Source organism: Triturus cristatus, chromosome 4_1 (assembly GCF_964204655.1).
Source record: "Triturus cristatus chromosome 4_1, aTriCri1.1, whole genome shotgun sequence".
Lineage (NCBI taxonomy): Eukaryota > Metazoa > Chordata > Amphibia > Caudata > Salamandridae > Triturus > Triturus cristatus.
Window position 1 is genome coordinate 748724875 of NC_140585.1, and position 21894 is coordinate 748746768.

Sequence of the window (21894 nt, forward strand, 5' to 3'; positions counted from 1 at the left end):
GAGTTTCAGTAGAGGGCTTGAAGCCCCGTCCCTCATTTCCATTGGCTGGCGTCACCGTTTATGCTAAACGGTGGCCTGCCATTGGAAATGAGGGTTTTTGGTTGACGCCCTTTGGCCTCCGAGCCGGACTGGATCGTCTGCTTTGCTGCTGTCGCAAAACACTTTCTTATCTTTATGGGGCCATGTGTTGCTAATTAGAAACACATGGCACACATAAAGACAAGAGATCCCCATGCACCGGCTGCAGCACGGTCCTCTTTCACTGTCGGGACCGTGCTTGTTCTCTCATTTTTGTCAGACTGCCCCCACCCCCCAGTACAAGCATTCCCGGGCCATTCCAAAATCAAGCAATTAATGTGAGGATCTTGCAGAGCAGAGAAACCGAAAGCAACTTTGAATGATAGCGCCCTGCAGGATCCTCTGGAAACTCTGAAGTTACTGGATTTACGCAGCGTAAATAAGGTGCAGTTATCCTAAAAGTGAGAGCAAAGTTAGGATTGCTACAGTCATGTCATTTAACATGTATGCTGACGTTTTTTGTAATCTGTGGTTAATGAGTTGGAATCCCGACACGCCAGTTCACCCTTTCATCCATCCAGAGTGCGATGACAATGAGATTGGAAAAGTAAATGGGGAGTTAAAACGAGAGACTATTACCATTGGATCGCAAATGACTGAAGGCGAAAGATCGAGAGATGGCTTGTGATAAGGACTTGAAGTTAGCCTGGTCGGCTGTAATATCACACATCTTTTTGCACGCATCAGCCTTGTTTTGGTTCAGTTAGTGATCTTAACTGGAATGTCAGCAGCCTTTGCTATGCCAGAAAGAATTGTGGTATAGTTTGAAAGGCGTAGAACCTGGACCTCAATGCAATTCTAACGTTTGGGAGGCATTCTGTGAATTTAGGGAGCCCCCTTACCCGCGCTGTTAGGAGGCCTTATTGTGATGGTAGGAGGTCCTATTGTCATGGCAACAAATTTTGTTTTGTTGTTAGAACGTCTGAGTGTGGTGGTAGACGGTCCTTCTTTGGTGTCATGATCCGCATGTCGAGTGAGAAATCCTTTTGTTGTCATGACGGTCCTGTCGGCATGTCAAGAAGACTCACTGGTATTGCACTAAGGCTTTTTGCGTAGGCACCAATTCATATTGTTACGTCATCAAACCATATTGTTATGTCAGTTCTTTTGTGATGTCATGCAGCGTTTTGTAACGTCATGATGCTCTATTAGTAAGTATAGAAGCCTTATTTTGATGGAATAAAGCTGCCTTGTGCTGTTTTAAACTCTATTGTTACATGCTAAAGACCTGTTGTGCTGTCAGAGAGCTGCATTTGATAGCAGGAGGATTTATTGTGAGGTCAGGAAGACCCTTTGGGTGCTGAATCTGATTCCATTATTGCAAAACCATTTTGCAATACTAGGAAACCCTTTTGTGATGTTGAAACTCCCTTTCTGTTACCAAAAACCTTTGTCAAATTATTTTGTGATGTTGGCAAAGTCAATATTGTTACATCAAAAAAACAAATTGTTATGTTCGATCTATCATGCAGGAATTCAGTAAAACGTTGCTGCTTGAATAAAATGTAGATGCTTGTTTTGCTCTATCTGGTATTTGTGTAATGTGGACCTAGTCAAAAAGGCAGCAGAGCGCCTCACATGGTCAAGAGATGCCACAGTTAACAAATGACAGAGGAGGTAGCTGGTTAGTGAATTGCTACAGCATTGTGATGTAGTGTTCTTACAAGAGGTGTGTCTTTAACTCCACTAAATTGGAGGAGTGCTTGAGCCGGATAGATATAGGGGTGTTGTTTTACATCCCGGGTGCATAAATGAAAAAGGCCTGCTGCTTTGGTTTTTCTTTTTTCACTTCCTAATCTGCAGAGATGCTGAGCTTGTTTGTAAGATAGGCGTGGCTGCTGTTCATATTGGCATGTTTTTTGCTTTTGACTGTTCTACTAATCTGAAAGGAAGGCCCATTACATTGTCAGGAGAGCGTTTCATGCCATTGAAGTTGAGAGGTAAAATAGACAAATAAAACCTGAGTGACTTTAAGGTACCCTACAGTGATCCATTAGTATTGGTACAGTAGTATTGGTTTCATGGCCTAAATATTGCTACCTAAACATCATCTACAAAAATATCACCGTATTGGAATAGAAAACTTGCATCTAATTGAGACTTTTTTTTAAAGGAGAAAATGTTTTTTATTTCCCAGTATCTATGCCATACAGTTTTTTTGCTATTAATATTCTGACATAAAACAATAATATCACAAGAAATTACATCTGATGGGATTCAGATCAGGAGAAATGATGGCGTGGCTTCTGATTGATATGAAAAAAATATAAGTGACATTTGTTTACTGTTTCCACCCTTACCCCTCATCAACACAGTGCAAATAAGTCCAGAAATTGCACTATAAGTCCCTCGTAAATCTGTAGGATTTAGCTTTCCCAAAAAAGCAATAGCTTACTTCATAAATCGGTGATGTTGGCAACTGTGCAGCTATATGCTCTTTGACCCCGCTGGTACCTCCAGATGTTTACTTTGCCTGTAGAGCTGATGTGTATTTGATCTTCTGCCAAAGTGTTTTTCATTAGCTAGCCTGAATATGTGCAGAATGTTTTAACTTTTTATCTAATGAAGTAGCACACTAGGTTATTCTTGTCAGGTAGCACTGAATAATGTCCCTCAATGTCCCATTTGGGAGAATGACGCAGCCTGCCAATAGTTCTCCCATGTTAAGAGCATGTCAAAATCTCGGGCTTCTTTTGCAGTCCAAGTTCTTCAAAACCCCATTAATGGCTGCAAGATTAGAAATTGTCGATTGTGCATTTCAGAGTATAATATGGCATCAATATGAGGTTCACTGAAACATTTGTCAGAGGTTTCGTACCGAGGGCTTAATAAGAGGGCAAGAGCAGCATCTGTCACTCCCTAAGAATTGTACATAAGGATGATTCAGAGGAAGTAAGGGGGAAATGTGTGCTAATTGTTAAAATGAGGGTCCGTACCCCGTAGTGATGGAGGAAGTTGCTTTACTTGGCAAGCTGGAAAGCAGCGACCAGCAAGGGCTAGAACCCGTAAGCAACTGCCTCAACGAACATTCTCTCTACTTTAGAACATACCAGTTCTAGACTGGAACTGGATTGCTCATCACACCCAGAATACAACACTAATCTTCTGGCTGTGCACTGAAGTAAGAGAACCAAAATGTATTTGGTAGACATTGGTGGATAGGAGTAGGCTGTGTATGATTGGTGGGACCATGGCGCGTGTGACAGGTGGGTTGGGTGATAATGGATAACTGGGGTTAGTTGTGGATATGTGATGAAAGCTCACCTGAAAAGTTGACAACAAAACTTCAGTGATAAAACTTTTTTTTTTTTAAATCAGGTGCCTAAAACCTCACGTAGGCTATGAGAAAGTGTTGTAATAATAGGCGTCACTGTTATCATCTTTTATGCTATTTAGTGTAGTTATCTCAAAAGGATACTATATTGAGTTGGCCTTACAGGGATACAGACTTCTGGCATGCAAACTGCAAAGATGTTGGCTATCAACATCGTTTTAGGCTTTTAGGCCGTTTCACGGAGCAGTGCTCTGTTCGGCACCTGCAAAGTGGCAATTTCTGTCCGGTAGCTGTTGAGCAACGCCAATAGCTCTAACTCATAAAAATGCGAGACCTATTGCATTTCTAATGTTCGTTTTTATTCTCAATATGCTTCGACACGTGGATTTCCTCCTGTGCTTCTGGCGTTCCTGTGTCAGGGCATTGTCCGTCTGTAATCTTGTCCGTCCTTGTATTTCTTGATAATGGGACTGCTCACCTGCAGCAATTCAGTTTATGGGCGTCTGATTGGTGTTACACTGGTAGCCAACTAATGCTTAATATGAAAGTTTTATCCTAGGAAAGCAAGATAATGAGGAGCCCAAATTATGGGTGGTGCATTACAAATTTACTGGCTGCTTTTTCACGGACTCCTCTTCTATGGGAGAATAAAGTCTACTTTGAAGCCCGAAGTCTGTTGTAACCTTTCATAATGGTCACATCATTGCTTCTTCTCACCTGAGTATCCCGGTTACTGCCTCAAGCATGGTTGATGAGAAATTATATTGTGCTTTTGGTTCGGAGCTGGGGAGGCCCTCTATGTTCACTTATCCACGCTAAAGCAGGAGCACTGTGTCAGTGCAGATCATATCTCGTTTTCTCCACTTGCCCGCACCTCACTCCCTTGTTTTACCTTCGGGTCCCGTAGCAGATTGTTGCAGGACCACATCAAGTCCCCCAGCTCACACATATCTCCATGCCCTGACCACTCCGCTTACAAACCTGTCTTTTCACCAGGACCTGGCTTCATACATTCACAGATGCCATCTTTAAGATTTCAGCTGCAAGATCTAGATATTTGAGCTGCTGCCTACTGAGATGTCACTTCTTCCACCTCTCCTGCATCGTGCCGTTTAGGATTGCAGTTTGGGTGTGTTCTGGATTGCAGTTTGTGTAAGTGGGAACCGGCTAAGTGCTCAGTCAAGAACATCCCACTTGATTGGAGTTAGCTAGCTCTATCTGTTCTTGATTCTACTACCGTATTGTACCAGTGTATGCACAAATGGGAGTGTTTCTAGAATGTCCAAGAGTAGAAGAGGTACATGGTCCCAGCTGTGACTGATGCTTGTTGCACTGAAGATTGATCCTCTCTTTTATGTTTGGGAACAATCCTGCTTCAAGAAGTATCCTCTTGTCACCACAAAAAGCAACCATGGTTTATGCGCTGATTACCTCATCCTCTTGATGGAACATCTAAACCTTAACCGTTGTCCGATTATGGATAAATTATCCACCTCTGTGCAGCCCTCTGTTCTTGCATCTATTGAAGCAAAACTCAGAGTCTCATTACCTGATGTGGGTACGGAGGTGGGTCAAGGACAGGGGTTGTGGTGGTGTGCAGACCCAGTCAAATATCTAAGAGCTACGACCGTCCAGTAATGCCCAAGAGTAATTATAAGTCTTGAGAATAAATTTGAAAATTGGCTAAAAAGTCCTATCTCATTAACGGGGCTCTATCCTTAAAAAAACAAGTTATTTCTTCGTATGTTTTTGTATTAGTATATAAGGCCTTTATCTTGGCTTAGATGTCTCTTCTGCAGGGCTCAGATGGGAGGTTCTGAAGCTGTTGTATGATAAAGAGCTAGCGAATCCCGATTTTGAGAGATACTTCTTGGCAGCTGCAGAGACACTGTGCTTTTTCTTAGCTCACTGCCCTCTGTAGCAGCTGCATGAACCCACTGAATGGGTCTCATTGGAATCTGGGATAACAGGGGATCGGTGAGAAGCCAATGCTTACATCAATACTTGAAATTTAGTTTGCTCGACGTAGAAGGAACTCGCTGGTGTGTCTAGTCTGATACTGCATTGCTCACCATTGCTGCCTTTATTCAATATTACTTATGAGGTTTAGGTTATCCTCTGAAACGTTAAGGAAGAGGTGAGTGTGGTGACTTCGGAGACTTTTATTATGTGGACATTAAAAGCCAGCACACCCATCGAGATCTAAGTAAGCCTGGGTTGTAAAAAATAAATAATGAGAAATAATGTACAACCACTTGCCATCCCACTCTATTCTAGACTTGGAAATAATTAGCAACTAGAAGTCTTTAAACTGTTGGAATTTGTAGATCCAGGAGTTGAAGGCTGGTGCTGGACATCTGTGCTGCCATGGCACACTAAACAATATAAAAGGCAATAGAAATAGTACTTTGATATAAGTATTTCAGACTAAAAATAGACATGCACTAGTTTACGAAGTAAAAATGGAATTACTTAGTTACAGGTACGAACTCTTAGGTTTTAAATTCTTCCTCAATTTTACTACATTCCTAAAGTAACAGATTGTTTTGAGATGTCAAAGTACTAGGTATGCATATCAATAACGCTTTGCATTACGCTTCAAGATGTCCATGCATGAGACTTTTGATTCAGTAGTATGCTGCTTGCTTGGAGAACTTATTTCTGTGCTTCTCGAGCTGCTCTGATCTGGTTTGAGGGGCAGATCACACATTTATGGTTTCGAGGCTATTCTTCCACTGCCTGTGTTTAAGGGTATAGCATTTTTCAGTGATATGGAAGATGCCTACTGCAAATTAATATCAAATGTGTCAAGGCCTTGAAATATTTGGGCCATTAACATGTCTTTGTAAGCGTCTGCCTGGGGCTTTGAATTAGGGGTAAAACACTAGGGTTTTGTAGTTATAAATTGGAAGCGTAATCCCATTCCTAAACGTCGATCATATTTCATACTGTGTATGTAATTTCCACGGTGAAGTTTATGGCATGGCCGGGGTATGGTTTGGTTTGATTCAGTTTCCAGATATATGTTCTCTTGGATGACTGGATTGTTCTTGTTGGTAAGATCCACTTTTAACCTGTAAGTAAGTTACTTGAAGGGTTGGGTTAGCTAGGTTATTGATGATGTTCAGAATGTAAATTGACACTTTAGTTCTGTTGTAAAAGTAGAAATAAACGTAATGACTGTTAAGTCCTTCCTCTGCTCACCAGCTTATCTGCCTACCCCACACACCTGTATGTCTACTGCATTTATGGATTTAAAGTCTGCTCTCTTCTGCGGCAGTAGTTCACTTCCTTTATTCCAGAAAAACAGAAAAGAGTCCTAATTGAGCAATTTTGTACTAGAAAGTGATCCATGAAGATAATGGAAGTTTATTGAATTTTACTTCATCTCAGATTACCACTGCTGCAGCAAATGAAGAATATGTATAAGACATGATAAAGAGAATGTATTTTTGTCCTGTCGACCCAAAATAGAGGTTGCCAGCTATAGTTAAGGAATTAAATGTAGTGGTGCCATATGTCTTTTCATAACCCTAATAATCTGAAAGGTGATCAATTTATGATGGCTGACCCACCTACAATTGTATATTAGATATGCTTATTCTTGTTTTTGCTTTGCTTTTATTTGTAGTTGAAGCTGCATATTCTGGTGTTTCAGTGGACAACATCAAGCAGACTGTATGGAGAGGTTACATGGTATGTTTATGTGTGTATTATTTTCTGTTTTGAAATGATTCATTTATATACAAAAAATCTTCCCCTCACATGAAGACTAAAATGATTATGAGTTTACGGTTCCTCTGACTCCTTTCCTCCTCATTCAGAAACTTGACAATTTGTTTGTGGATAAAACACTGTATCTTATGATCAGTAAACTTAATGAGAAATTATATTTCAGAAAAAAGATAGTGTGCTGTAAAAAACAATACCAATACGAAACGAAAGCTTATTAGTAACACTCTTTGGGTATCATGATAATAGAGTTCCCTGATCAAATAACATCACTACTGAACCACTCGATGAAATACATCAGATAATAAACCATAAAAAAAACTTTAAAAAACAATGTAGGAAAATGCCTTAAAATTCTCTCTATTCTTTGCTGCAAATCAAGTGTTGTTTGCAAAGTACCAAGGCCTGGCTTTCTAGACATTCTTTCTCATTTTGTACAATCCCCTCTTGAGGAATAAGTCTCAGCTATCCAGAGACACATTTGGATGAGGTACTTCACTTCTTTTTAAAGTGAATGCATCACTTATGTTCTTCGCTGTATTGCTTACTATATCAATAGAGCATTTAAGGTATGTAGGGTTTCATGTGTGCTTCTATGTCAGCAATTGGTAGATCATATAATTATTGCCTCTACTCGCCCTCGCCAGAAAACAAAATTTTAAAAAAAGATCCTTCTTCACTCATGGGCATCCTTATTATTATTTATGATTGATTAGTGCCATGATGCAAAAACCCATCTGCATTAAATTGCAATTTATGTTGGTTATGTCCACAAAACCCAAAGTGGTGCTTGGGTCATTGGCCCAATGATCTTTGTAAAATGTATTCTCATGCTTATTTCTTTTTGTAGTAACAGGCCTGGATTAGAGTCCCCTTTAAGGAAACATTAATTCAGGCTTCACTGAAACTTAGATTTTTAAGTTGTATATGTGTTTATGTCTAGTCACAAACAAGACCTTTTGATTATACACAAAAAAATACACACACACACAAACGATCTACCCGCAAATCCCCCCCCCCCCCCCCCCCCAACCCCCGCAGGGACTTTTAGCTAACCCTCTTCGTCCATTGGTCTGTTATTGTGTTACTCACTTTTTTCTTCCACTGACTACAGCATAGTGCAGTGGGTTAGCCCACTTCAGCTATTGGCAAACTTCACTGAGACTGACTGCATTGTGCCCTGTCACAAAGTGTACAAAGTGGTTCCCTCAAGTGGCAGGGACTTCTATAGCATTGTGTGCTTTTTGAATCCAAACAATTAGCGTATTTATTCTCAATGAATCCTCTTGCTTCTCTGAATATTCCTTATTTTCCTACGAATTTCTCTTGTTGTTTGTGTTTATTGGTAAGGGGATTTGAGATTTCTTTATAGAAATACATTGATAACTGGTCTTTCCACTTTTTAATGAGTACATTTGCGTTGATAGACATATTTGTTTTCATTTTTTTGTTTTTTAAATAAAACCTTAATTCATAAATGGTAACCTTTGCTTTTGGCATGCAGTTCCTTTACTTAACTACTGAATCAATCAACTACTAAATTGCTGTTCCCAAACTAATTATCTGTTCCAAACAAAGGTGTTGTCCTGTGATTATATTTACATTCTCTCCATTTTCTCTTTCTTTCTCCAAGCAGTACCCAGGATCGACTAATGCAGTGCAGAATGCTTCCATAACATTTACATACACGCTACATAGTTAGGATCATTGCCTTAAATATTCTTGTTGTTGATATTATGATTTTTGCATATAGATAATTAGAACTTGATATTCAGACACACAAGACTGCAAGATATCTGAAAAGCATTTCTCTCAACAAAAGATATGTCCCTCTCTTTGGTAGCAATGTCTTGCACAGTAGCAGAGGCAATCCTTCCATCTTGGGAGTCGACTCAAAGGTAAAGGCAGTCATAAGACTTCTACGTCAACAAGGAAGCCTCTTGCTAACGCAAAACAACGACTTCACTCTTACCCTTCTTTGTCCGCTGTCTCAGTAAAGAAATAATTTTCAAAACATACAGCACAGTGGAAGACCATCACAAAGGACAGATGAATGGCGATCTTACAACATTGATATGCCTGAAGTTCTGGTCCCCTTCATGGCATTTAACTAAAAATGTCCAATCATTCCTTTGTAGTCCTGCTTTAAGAAGAAATATAATTCTTGTCAAGGAGTTGAGCAAGTCTTAACACACCAAAAAGGCAAAGGGATATACCTCTACTATTTCCTGGCACAACGAAAGGCCAGAAGGCTGAATACAGACCCTTAGATAATAAATAAATTTGTACAAAAGTACGAATTAACCATACTAATAATGTACCATATATTTCATGTGCCCCATCAAGGAATTTAATGTGTGCAATAGATAGTCGGGGACATATTTTTCATTCTATTTGCATGAAAATATTGAAGTTTTATATTTAGTATTGGGCTCAGACAGCTAGCCTGCGAAGTTCTTTTCTTTGGTCTAACATTGTCCATTTGTGTATTCTTCAGTTAGATGGCCATGGTGGCAGCAAATCTTAAATAAATAGTAATTACATATTCAATATGCATACCTGAGCAATTGGGTAATAAGGCTGATCACTGCTCTCTCTTACTGCAAGAAGCAGGACTCCAGAGCAAACTCAGCAAATTTATTCGACATCCAGGGCAGAAAATAAAATTACTTGGAGCCACCCTGGGCAAACAAAAATAGTTTTTTTTCATTCCGAAAAGGGGCTTTCATCTATCCTTGCCATTATTTCTAATCTTTGTCTGTATATGAGATAACTACAGCAGTCTACGGAAGATCAGTGGAGCCAGAACTTAGAACACTGGAAGACAATCTGAATTGGTCTTTACAGCCTCTGCCATGGTCAAGTCAACCAAAGAATTTGCTGAAACGTCTTCTCTTCTGGCAATAGTTACCATCACAAATAGTACTGATAGATGCTTCCGTAATGTGATGGTAGCTCACATGGGAAAGCTCTATATCCCTGAAGTATGGTCTCAGAAGCCTCTTATTGCATCATTGTTGCGACGCTTCCTCAGTCAAATTCATACTATCCAAGAAACAAAATATGGCAACATGGTGTTACTTTAACTAAAATGTTGCAAAAAGGTTGAGCTCCTTGTCGGTCCACACTCTAACAGTTACTGAGCTGATTATTTTAAGAACCCAATGGCTGAATTCAAGCTTTTTTAACTGATAAAGCTTGTAGGAATTTTCCAAGACAAGATAGCATTTCATACGCTGCTTTATTTAAAAGTTGTCACAGATTTCCATATAAATTTGTCCATGATCTTGGTGGTGATCTCCTGCCACTCTGTCTCCCCCAGCAGGGTGAAATTTCGTATGCATTAAAGTACATTAAAAAGACAAAAAAGCCTTTGTGACCTATACATTCACAGAGTGAAATATACCAACTGAAAATTACCTCGTCCCATGAGAAAAGAAAGAAAATTAGATAGTGATATGAAAGGAGAAAAAGAAAGAAGAAACGAGAAGTAGTCCTAGATTGCAACTGCAAAGAGTGAATTTATTTAGTTCTAAATACAATTACATTAGCTCATTATATTCACAAACATACAAAGATCATTAATCACGGAGGCTTAACTTTTTCCAGGTAGTAATCCAGTTTATTTTTCTCAAATAGGTCTTCTTATTGTTTTATTCCAAAAATCAATCACATTTCTGAAATTAAAAAAAACCTCAAACACATAAATTGTTCTGAGGACTTTTGTTTGTGGTTTGTGAGGTGCAGGAGCGTCCATGTTTATCACCCAAAAGCAAAATTGATTGTTTTGTGCATTAGGTTGTGACAAAGATATCATTCCCTATCCAGTAGTGCGAAGGCTCACTGAAATGGAAAAATAATGCTACTCTGGCTGTGCTGAGAAATAACCTGATAACTGAGCTGTGTCACTATCCCACCTGGGGATCTACACTTGTTTTCTCTAAGTATTTGTGCATTCACTCTAGTGCCAGAGTAGAATCTAGAAGTAGTAAAACTATGACCTTAAAGGCAAGTGATTTTTTTCTACCTTACATTTGTAGTTCTCCTTCAAGGGGACTGGAATAACTTTGCTGGTGAAGGGTACTGTGGGAGCTGGCTAATTATCAGTCTCAAAGTGGTGGGTTTGTATTTCCCAGTGCAGCTTCTTTGAAAATGTTATATGAAAACACCTTTAAGAAAGACCTGTGCCGATATCCTAGTGATTATGGTGAAGGTACTCATGATCGAGAGCTACGCTTCACTTCTAAAGCCTTCATACAAGAATTTGCCTCTTTTGCGCTAAAATGCCTACACTGGCTACCAACCTGAAAGCGCATTATTGTCAAGGCTCTGTGCATCGCATTCAAAGCCCTCCACAGAACTGGCCCTGAATTTCTTAAGCAGAGTTTCCAATGGTATGCTCTGATTAGACCACTGCGGTCTGCCTCAGCAAATAATCTGGTAGTGCCCTAATACGAAAAGGCTGTTTGGGGGCGGTAGTAGCTTCTTGGTAGGCACAACCAGACTTTGGAATTCCCTTCCCCTGAAATCCCTTCCCCTGAAACTGAAATACGAAACTGATCTTTTAGCATTCAGGAAGGCGCTCAGAACGTGGCTTTGTAACCAATAACTCTGTCCTCAATGTATTTCTTCTGTTTTTCTCTCCGAGGTAGCGCCTAGACTCCCTCGGGCAGTGGTCGCACTTCATAAATTTTATTTTCATTTCATACATTTTATATACTCACATGCTGTCCACCATATCTCTCCAGACAGACCAAGGAAAGAAACACTTCACATCCCTAAAGAATCTGCAGTGTCTTCCAGGGTACTTCCTTAAGGCACTTTGCTGCTGGCAAAGAAGAACCAAATGACTCCAGTCGACTCTAAATAGTAATAGATGTACATTTTTATCTGGAGCTCAACCTGGCCATTGGAGGAGGGTATGCTGTCGAGATGTATTTAATTGTAAAATGTACTTTCTTTTCCTCCTCCTACACAAAGTTTCCATAATCTAGCCATGTGATCTTTACACACTTTTTGAACATTAGTGGGCACTCAATAACTGATGGAAAGGGTGTTTAGTTGAAAAACATGGGCATAGAATATCATTTAATTGAAAGCCATCCAATGCTTTTATTTTAACCTCATATTTCAAATGTGTACTTTAAAAACCTTCTGTTGCAAATACCCCATGGCCTCTATAGCAAGAGCAACTGTGGAGTTCAAGCTCAACCACTGCAACATTCTACATATGCAGTACCCATAAAGTCCTTCCTTGGACTCCCATGTTCAAGAAAACGTGCCAGGATTTCTATATGATCACAGTAATGTGCTGTCATTAATCTATATAGGTTTCTTTTGCTTCTTGAACCAGTTGAACCTACTAACCTTGTTGTGTAACTGGTAAGGATCCACTTAGTGTTGAGACATAAGGCATCCGTATCCGCCTTCAGTTCAACCATCAAATGAGCATTCCAAAATAGGAGTCAAGAGAAATCTATCAAGAGATAAACTTAATCTCCAGCTTGTTGCTTGTGGAGAAAATTCCCATCACTCCAAATCTACATGTGCGGCATCATTTTTCTTAAAGCCACCTTATTGAACAAGAACACGTCTTAGAGATCAGTGTATGCATACCTTAAGATTTGTAGATGCTTTGTGGAATAATTGAGGCTTGGATTCTGCAATCTAACTTCAAATGGGATTTTAGGGCTGCTTTTTCTGAAAAATACCTTGTATGTGGATTAGTGTTAAGAGATAAAAAAAAAACAAGAGGATAAGAGAATCGGTGGAGGTTACAAGACAGTATAAAACCTTTGCTCCCTCTGCCAATTATTCCAAAATTACTTTCTGTTTTTTATGTTGGATTTTAAGACACAAGATATTTTCCTTTTTTAACCATGGTGAGTCTGGTAAATGTATGTTCATGAGTGAACATCACATTTAATATCGTGGCACTGATATTACTCTTTTTTTTCTTGTAGACCACTGACAAAGAAGCTCCTGGTTTAGTCTTAATGCAAGACTTGGCATTCCTCACAGGATTTCCCGCAACTTTCAAAGAAACGGAACAACTGAGAGCAAAACTACCTGATAACCTGTCCTCAAAAGTCAAACTGGTGAGTATGATTCATAGCTCCACAAACATATTATAGATATGCTGTTGATTTGGTTGTTACCAGGGTATTACATAGCTCATGTTTACATCAGTAGTGCACATTAGACATAACTATAGCACTTGCATATAGACAGCATACTCCAAGCAATATAGTTGAATTGGCATTTGTAACCTACACAGCCCATGCACATAATTTGGGGAAAACACGCGTCAAAACATAACCGCATAGGCCGAGCAATGTTAGGGCAGGCACCCCTTCGGTATAAAACAAACCGCAGTGTCCTTATTCCCCCACATCAGTGCAACTTATGTCCACACATATCCACCACAGGGTTTAGCTGGCTACTATTCAAATGAATTCATAACTAGCTATACATTTGTCTTCTCTTATTTAATCGACCACTGCCAGTATAACCCTCCTCTAACAGTATGAAACACAACCACATACAATGTCTGCAGGCCACTTTGACTCCAGCCAACAAGTACCTCAGAGTAATAACCGAGAAAACTAGATAATGGAAGTGTCGCTTGACATTACAAATTAACAGAGCATTTCTAAATATATTCAATTTCACTCTGCTTCATTAAGTATTTCATTGGTAATGTACAGCATATGGGGATCCAACGATTGTAAGGACATTGTTTTCTTTTTTCAACAATTATCAGTTTGAGAAGAGGATTAAAAACACTTAGTGTTGTTCCATCTTTATAATGACATAAACATATTTTCTTTTCAAAGTATGGTATTATTTTGTCCCCAGTCACTCTTCTTTGAGAGGCTTGAGATGTCGGGCAGGAAAGATGGTTGAAAACTTTGCAGGGCAGTTTAGAAAAGAGGACGCCTAATGGCACTTAAGGATCCATTCTTACCATGGCCACCGTTAGGCATGCTTAGCTTTCCCACCTCACTCCTCTTTCTTCTTCTTCTGAAGGGATTGATGCTGTCTTTTATGCGGAAATCTGGGTGCACCTGTGGATTTATTTTCGCTTTCAGTGTGCAGCTTTGGAAGCATTGATCCCGCCTCCGGCTGTTTCGCTCTGGTTTGAATGCGCTTCTTGTTGGGGTCACATATTGGTATGTGACCACCAAAGTCTGAGCTCACAGACAGTGGAATCGCCAGGAAGATCCTACATTCAACAACTTCAATGCTGTCTTTGAAAGAAAGCTGAAAAGTTCCTTGCTCTTTTAGGAGTAGTCTTTGAGGTCTACGGTGCCATTTGTTAGTGTGTGGATGGTGAGGAAAAAGAAAAGTAAACCTCTCTTGTCACACTCTTGTCACTGGAAATCGGTTTTCACCAGAAATACGTCCTCTACAACAGGGATGGGCTTTCAGAGTCTCAAGACTTGCTTTGTAACAGAGGGTTAATTAGGATGACCCCAATAGTTTATCCCGATTTCATATTAGGAATATTCCCAGGGTGCCTAGTGACCTACATGCACTGTAGCCTAAAGTAAAGGACTCCTTTGCCCCGCTTCCATTCATGAATGCCACTACTCCAAGGAAACCCGTCATAGTGTTGCAACGTAAATTCACGTTTGCCTCATTGTAATGGTTCAGTTCTGTGCGCTTGTGCTGCCAACCCCTCAGTGCCACCTGAGGGCTCTGACTCCTAGGACAAAGGCCAGGAATATCATACTGTCTATGGACTGCAGTGTGCTTTTGGGACTGGTGTGTCCAGATTAGTGGATTCTAGGGTGATTACTCCGATCTTTGAACAATTTACTCACAAAAGATTGTTTCTGGTTCTGAGCTAATGGCTTCCAAATGGTGGTTAAAATGAGGCTCCAGTGAGGCCACTACGATGTCTGTGACGTATGCCTTTAATATTTCAGCGATACCAAAGGGGATGATGGACGGAGCGTTTGAGCAAATCAAACACTCACCCCCAGTCAACTGATCTGGGTTTAATCCATCATCATTCTTTAGCTCACTCCACCACCCCAGTTTGCATATGGCCAGGTCTAAACTGGGGTGGCATGGTGAGCAAAAGAATGATGGATTTAACTTAGATCTCTTGACTGGGGGAGAATGTTTTGATTTGTTCTGCATTCCGTCCATCAATTGTGTGTCTTGCTTTCTCGCCCTAAGTGTGCCAGGTATGCCCAGACGTGGGTCCTGGGCTCACTGGGCCACTGGAATCAAGCTATCCTGGCTGAAGAGGCGTGAAACCCCGAAACCGGTCTTAGGATGCTTGTTTCTGGTCCAGGGAGGACCTGGCTTGGTAGTTCGGGCTAGACTGTTCCCATGAGGCACAGGGTCAAGACTGATTTGCATCTGGCCAGGTCTAAACTGGGGTGGAATGGTGAGCAAAAGAATGATGGATTTAACCCAGATCTCTTGACTGGGGGCGAATGTTTTGATTTGTTCTGCATTCCGTCCATCAATTGTGTGTCTTTTGCTTTAATATTTCAGCGACACAGATTCCAGACACCCCTCTTCGTTAGCTGCTTTAGCTCAAAATCTGTTTGATCACTCAACAGTGACTGCAGAACATTTGCAAAACATTTATATTCTAGCTGAATGTCATTATGATGGTTTCATTGGCGTGGAGAGCTGCAGACGTGCTGCCGAGGTAGCTGCATGCCTTAACCTTTTCCCCACAGAAACCTAAGCTGAGATACTCACCGGGCTCATAGCAAATAATTATAATCCCCTCACTTCTTTCCAACCATGTACCTATGTGATCCGTGAGCCTGCTTCTATTCCTACATTTAAGAAGCCTACTCTGGAGCCATTAGTTCTGCAGATGATGCTCAGCCTGTACATTTCTTAACAGTCATCAAGAGAGCGTCTCTGAGGTGCTATAACGCCTGCTTAATACAGACCGGGCTGAGATTTTGCAGCTTGGTCCAAACACTTTCCTCCAATCATCCAACCATAATCCTTTTTTCTCCTGCATTGTTTGGCATGAGTCCAGCTTCAGCACAAAAGCTAAAAACTGAAGGAGTCATAAGTGATGAATATGTGGATGAAATACCAGAACACCATAAAGGCACACTCTTTCAACTATACCGACTCAGAGAAGAGTGCCTTTTATCTCCCCTGAGCTTCCTAATGTTTCATTATGCAGCAGGACAGTGGACTTTGAGTTTTCTCAGATCTGCATAGAGGCTTCCTTTACATACAAGAGATGATTTTACAACAGTGTGCCTCAATTGTAAACAACTGACCAGGAAGGCCACCAGATACCTTCAGCCAATATTGTCTCTTACTTTCTTCCAAGATCAGTATGATCAGCCAAACAGTTTCTTTATGTTGGGTCCATCTCGGGGCTTCTGGAGGGAGTTGGTGACACAAAAGTCAATTCTGAGGCACCTAGGCATAGGGCAGGCCGGGAAGAGCTGCTTACCAGAAGAGGTGATAAGCCAACAGTGCATCTCGCTTGCCTACCCTAGACCGTCAATGAGTATACAAGTTGGTTGTGGTGTTGTGGCTGACTGAGCTGAGTACCCCTGCAGGTATGGTTGAGCCTGTCACTGCGAGACCCTCCTACTACAGCATAAGCCGGAAGGAGGGAGTTCATACCTGCAGCAATTGACCTGAACTGAACGTTGTTCAGTTCACTCATCTGTGCAGCTGTAGCTGCGGCAGAAGATGGGAAAGTCTGGGGGCTGTAGGTAGAAAGCAAGTGTAGTGTGCGTTTTGGCAACACACAATTGTTTTCTTTTCCTTGACTTGGTCTTGCCATCATAAACTAGGCACTGTTTGGTGACCGGTGGTAAAATGACTAGAACAGGCAAAGTGTCCTTCTTGGAGATTTTATTATTGGAAATGGTGTCCAGGTGTGAGTGCAAGCTTAAGATAAAGTGATCGCTAGCCTTCCTGTTGCGTCCCTGCTTAAAGAGTGACCAAGGGGTTAGTTTGGATAAAAAGATTCTCCATGATGAGCAACCCCATTTGCTGTATGATGTTCTAGGAGCCCAGGTCCTTACCGCAACTGCACATTTTTCAAAATGATGGAATAAAAAGCTTTAGCCTGGAGTCTATCTGTTTTCAGAAAGTTCTAGAGCCAAGGAATTCGTGTAGAACCTATAACTAGTGATTTAAGACAAGATAAATTAACTTAGAATGACAAATAGAGTTTGAAAAGGAGACTCTTTGGTGCTATAATACAGGGTGAAGAGGGGCATTGCGGACATATGTCAACAAGGATTTAGGGATGGTATGCTTTAGTTGTCTGCATATCAAGAGCTGTGATCCCGAATTAAGATGTGGATAAACCTCCTTACAGAGACACACCACAAAAGCCTTTACATACAAACTGGCTGGCTGTATGAGGTGCAAAACCTCTAGAAGGCCCTGTCTAACAAAGTGAAGATGGAACTTCAATTAACCACTGAATCCTTTCTCTATCAGAGCCTCAGTACACTTTTAAGCTACTTGCCATACCCAACCCAACCTCTTGGCTTGAGGTATTGCCTCACTCCTGTTCCTTTAAGCTGTTTGTCTGCTGAAGCATTTACTCTCTCAGTTCATAAAAATGTATTATCTTTAACTGATGAAATCAGGGGCAGAAGAACACGAAATGGCCGAGCGTGGAAACTTGTATCCATTCACGGCCACTCAGACCTAATGGGTGTGCCATGGAAAAAATCTATACATGAGGGCCAAAAATTAAAACAAGGTAATGAGATTGTCATTACGTGTTTATGCCATTTCACTCATCCCACTGATTTAAGCTGCTTCCTTCATGACTAAATCAATTCATGTTTGAGTTATGACCATAACATTCCTCCTGGTCACAGAGTAGTGAAAGTTCATTATACGTGCTACCTTTAAAAGTGACATACGGGGGGCGTGGCCAACTGCCGATCTTAATGGCCGCACTTTAGAGAAGCTCCGGGGGAAGACGCGGAGTCCCTAGCACATCCGATCGCCCATCCGACAATTTATCGTGCCTCAGAGACACTAGTGGCAAGCGGGACGCTGGGAGCACGGATTGCGTCGCTCAAGGTCCGGCGAAGGAGCGTCGTGCGCTGAAGGACGAGTGCAGCGAGGTGCGACCCGGCGGACCGTTAGCGGCCGGGGAATAGCATGGGCTGCGCGCGCCCGGGAGTGCCAGCACTCAGCGGCGGACGATACGGAGGGCACCCCGGCTGCCGACGGACGCTGCGGAAGGATCGCAGCCCGCACTGCTATACGCTCCCGGTGAGTGTCCCTGCGCGCCCCCCCCCCCCTCCTCGAGGCGTGCACCGGATGCGGAGGTGGGGGCGAGGTGAGGATCTGAACCCAACGGATGCCGGCACAATATCACTGAGCGGCGGGGAGCAGGGGAGCTCTGTTTGATGCACTCTGGAAGCCTGTAAGGAGTGGGGTCTGAGGGGCCCTACCGGAAGCACTGGATGCCTGGGACCAGCGGGGCCAATTAATGCTGCCTGTTTGAGGACTAAATGCAGGGCCGTGAATGACTGAGAGGGAGACAGGTAAAGGCGACTGGAGCCCCCCGGCCTCAACGGAGTGATTAAAGGTTGATCAGGCCTTACAGCCCAGACGGAAAAGGAGCGCAGCGGGGGGGCGGGCGTCACCTCATCCAGCGACTTTCACGGCCGACGCACGGAACGACTATCGGGGGTGAAGACAAGGCGGTGTGGTGCCCCTGAGGCCGCGCAGCAACGATAGTGGTCTGGTTTGGACGACAAAGCGGCCCACTTACACGGGATCAGCGGCACGGCGGGAAAACCGACAGGCTGTGCGTGGAGGGCGCTCCTGCGGCAGGCGGCGGCGATTACCAGTCAGAGCTGCGTTCCGGCGACAAAGATGGGGGGCAGGGGCCCGCGCACAAACTCACAAACCAAACTAGACAAGTATGCCTATCATAAGAATGCCCCTATAGAGCCTGAGCGCAAGGACACCCTTCCAAAAGACTCCGAGCCGCCAGGGGCAACGAAAGTGACGCTTGAAGATATCATGGCGGCCCTTAACAGTATGCAGTCGACGGTGGGCACCATCTCCACGGATGTTTCCTTCCTGAGAGCGGACTTCCAGAAAATGACAGCCAGGGTCACTGAAGTGGAGCAGCAGACGAAATCACTGTCGCGGGACACCGCCGCTCTACTTGGTCGGGTAACACATCTAGAAGCTGAAAATCGGGTCCTGGCAGAGAAGTTCGATGATCAGGGGGGCGCTCTCGGCGCAACAATATGCGCATCACGGGCATTCCAGAGAGCGACGGGGATCCGGCCATGGATCTCTATGTCGAGGAGCTCATCAAAGCTAAACTCCAGCCCAGAGGGCTTTCGCATTTCTTCTCTGTGGAACGGGCACTCAGGGTGCCAGGGGGCAAGCCCAAGCCTGGAGCCCCCCCCAGGCCGGTCCTGGCCCGCATCTTCAATCATCGCAACAGAGATGTAATACTCCAGACGGCGAGGGTGGCCCCCCCACTGCGAGTACAGAACGCGGTGGTTTCATTTTTTCCGGACTACACGGCAGCAGTGTCAAAACGCCGTAGGAGCTTCCCGGAAGTATAGAAGGAACTTAGGCGTAGAAAGCTCCCGTACTCCATGCTGTTCCCGGCAAAACTGCGCGTGGTAGCAGATGGAAAAACTTGGTTCTTTGAATCACCGGAGGAGGCCCACGACTGGCTTGAGGGATGGCGAAAAGCGTAGGGATCCCGACGGACGGAGAAACGACAGCGGCGCCCTGGGGTCACCGGCGGATCCTTGGAACATAGCCCGGGACGTGAAGAGGTAGACGCACACCGGACTGAAGGACAAGAGGAGCGACGGCGTCCCCAGACCAAGAGACATTAAGCTGGGGTGCGGCTCCCCTGATCTGGCCATCTGCGGGAGGGGACTTGAATTAAAGGCCGTGATGCACGTGATGGACTCACCCACATCCCCACCTCCTCCCCCCGCTTGGAGGTGCTGGGTTGTGACCCGGAGTGGTGGGCCCCGCCAGGGACACGTGGCATGCTCCTGCTACTAGACTGTCTCTGAGGAGGGGATGGACTGCGGTATCCCACGGACTTCTCTCCCCCCAACACGCAAGTACTGTTACAGGGGCTGAAGCACTCTGCTATGTTGGGGTGGCGGATAGTTGGGGATCCATCTGGCAGGGAGGCAGAGAGGGGGGTAGGTACGGGTACGGGGGGAATTTCTAAGTGGTTGATGTATGGTTTTTATCTTATTTTGACGTTCACCCTGATGGAACAGAACGTGCAGACCCGGAAGCATGAGATAGAGATTTGCCTTCGCCCTTTACTGGGGGTGAGACATGAGGGGCACGTAACTTCTGTGGACCTTGATTACCCTAGGGGATACCGAGCGTTATCACATGACGATTGTGTAATTGCAACTTATTCTTTCCTAAAGGGTGGTTCGGGGTTAGGGAGGAGGGAGGGAGGGAGGAACATGGCTAAGTGGTATGTATGTTTTGTTGGGGGAAAGGGGTAGGGTTGGGGGAGGTAGGAGTGAATATGTTCTATTGGCATTGTTCTTGCTTCATGATTGGTTCTAAGAAAGTTTTCAGGCAGAGGGCAATTTTCCACAACATCTCGTAGAGGCAGTACATCAGTGATTCTTTAATCGCACATACCCTTAACACCCAGTATGGCAGCACACAATTGGAATATCCCTGATCCCGAATGGTACCCTATGGCCCCAGTGACACCACTGTCCATGATTACCTGGAATGTCCATGGTCTTGGAGACAAAATAAAGAGGGGATTGGTTCTACAGTACTTAAAGCGGTGCTCCCCAACGGTGGCTCTGTTGCAGGAAACACACCTTACAGGGGCAGCGTGTAGGACAATGGACAGATGGGGGTTTAAAATGGTAGTTCATTCTGAGTTCTCCTCCGGCTCTAGGGGCGTGGGCATCCTAATTAAAAAACAATCACCGAGGGAGGAGCCAAGATGGCGGCCGGGACGGCAGCGTAGACTCCCGGCTCCGTGAACCTCCGCATCCCGCACGAATATCCTGCCTGAGATCCTCAACCTGTGCTACGTGGTCGTGTTTCTGAAGGAGAGGGGCTCCCGACTGTGTGACTCCGAGGTTTCTAGCAGTGCTATCGCCGGAGAAAACTGCATCTGAACCTTGCGGCCTGTGCGACCCTGGAGCCGGGACATCGAGTGGACGCCGTGGCTGGGTGGCAGTGCGACAACAGCGGCTGGTGGTGACTGGGTGGAGTCGGCTCACCGGAGCGGTGCCAAACTCGGCCTACATTTCGGTGTGGTCACTTCTACTGCCCAGTGTAGCTGACCGAGTACATGACCGGGGGCGCAAATCTTAGATCCTCCGGTGGCTGCCTCTGCCTTGCTGGTGAGCTGCCCGGCCGCCGTCCGTATCCTGCCCCGATCATTGCGGGCCGCCCCCGGATTTCTACGGGAGCTGGTCCGTGGTGGGGACGACTGTTGCCCGTGACCACGGATAGTTTTTTGCCTGCCCCCGGAACCCGGTCACCCGCGACGTGGACATCGCGACGCTTGTCCCGGGGTCCCGGCCCCGGTGAGGGTCGGGCATACTTGGCGGCCATCTTGGGTCGATGAAGTCTACCATCCTGTCCGCTGGGCCGCAGCGGGCCTGTGAGCGTACGATTTTTGGGAGTGTGGCGGCGAGATCACAAAGAGCTGAGCTGGGGTACGGCGACTTCCTCGAGGCTATTGGTACTCTTCACTCCTCCTTGGTTCATGGTTTCGTGATCTTGGGGAGTAAGCTCGATGGTGTGGCGTCGGAGTTGGGGCAGTGGCGGCCCGCCTGTCCGCACGAACACAG

General features: G+C 43.9%; 1 protein-coding gene across 1 annotated transcript in view; it reads left to right on the plus strand.

Moving 5' to 3' along the window:
- Positions 1-21894, plus strand: part of GNPTAB (N-acetylglucosamine-1-phosphate transferase subunits alpha and beta) — a 644942-nt gene that overhangs the window by 196479 nt on the left and 426569 nt on the right. The window contains exons 6-7 of the mRNA XM_085653265.1: positions 6984-7048; positions 13048-13182. Coding sequence (XP_085509391.1) covers positions 6984-7048; positions 13048-13182 — 200 coding nt within the window. The remainder of the gene's footprint in view (positions 1-6983; positions 7049-13047; positions 13183-21894) is intronic.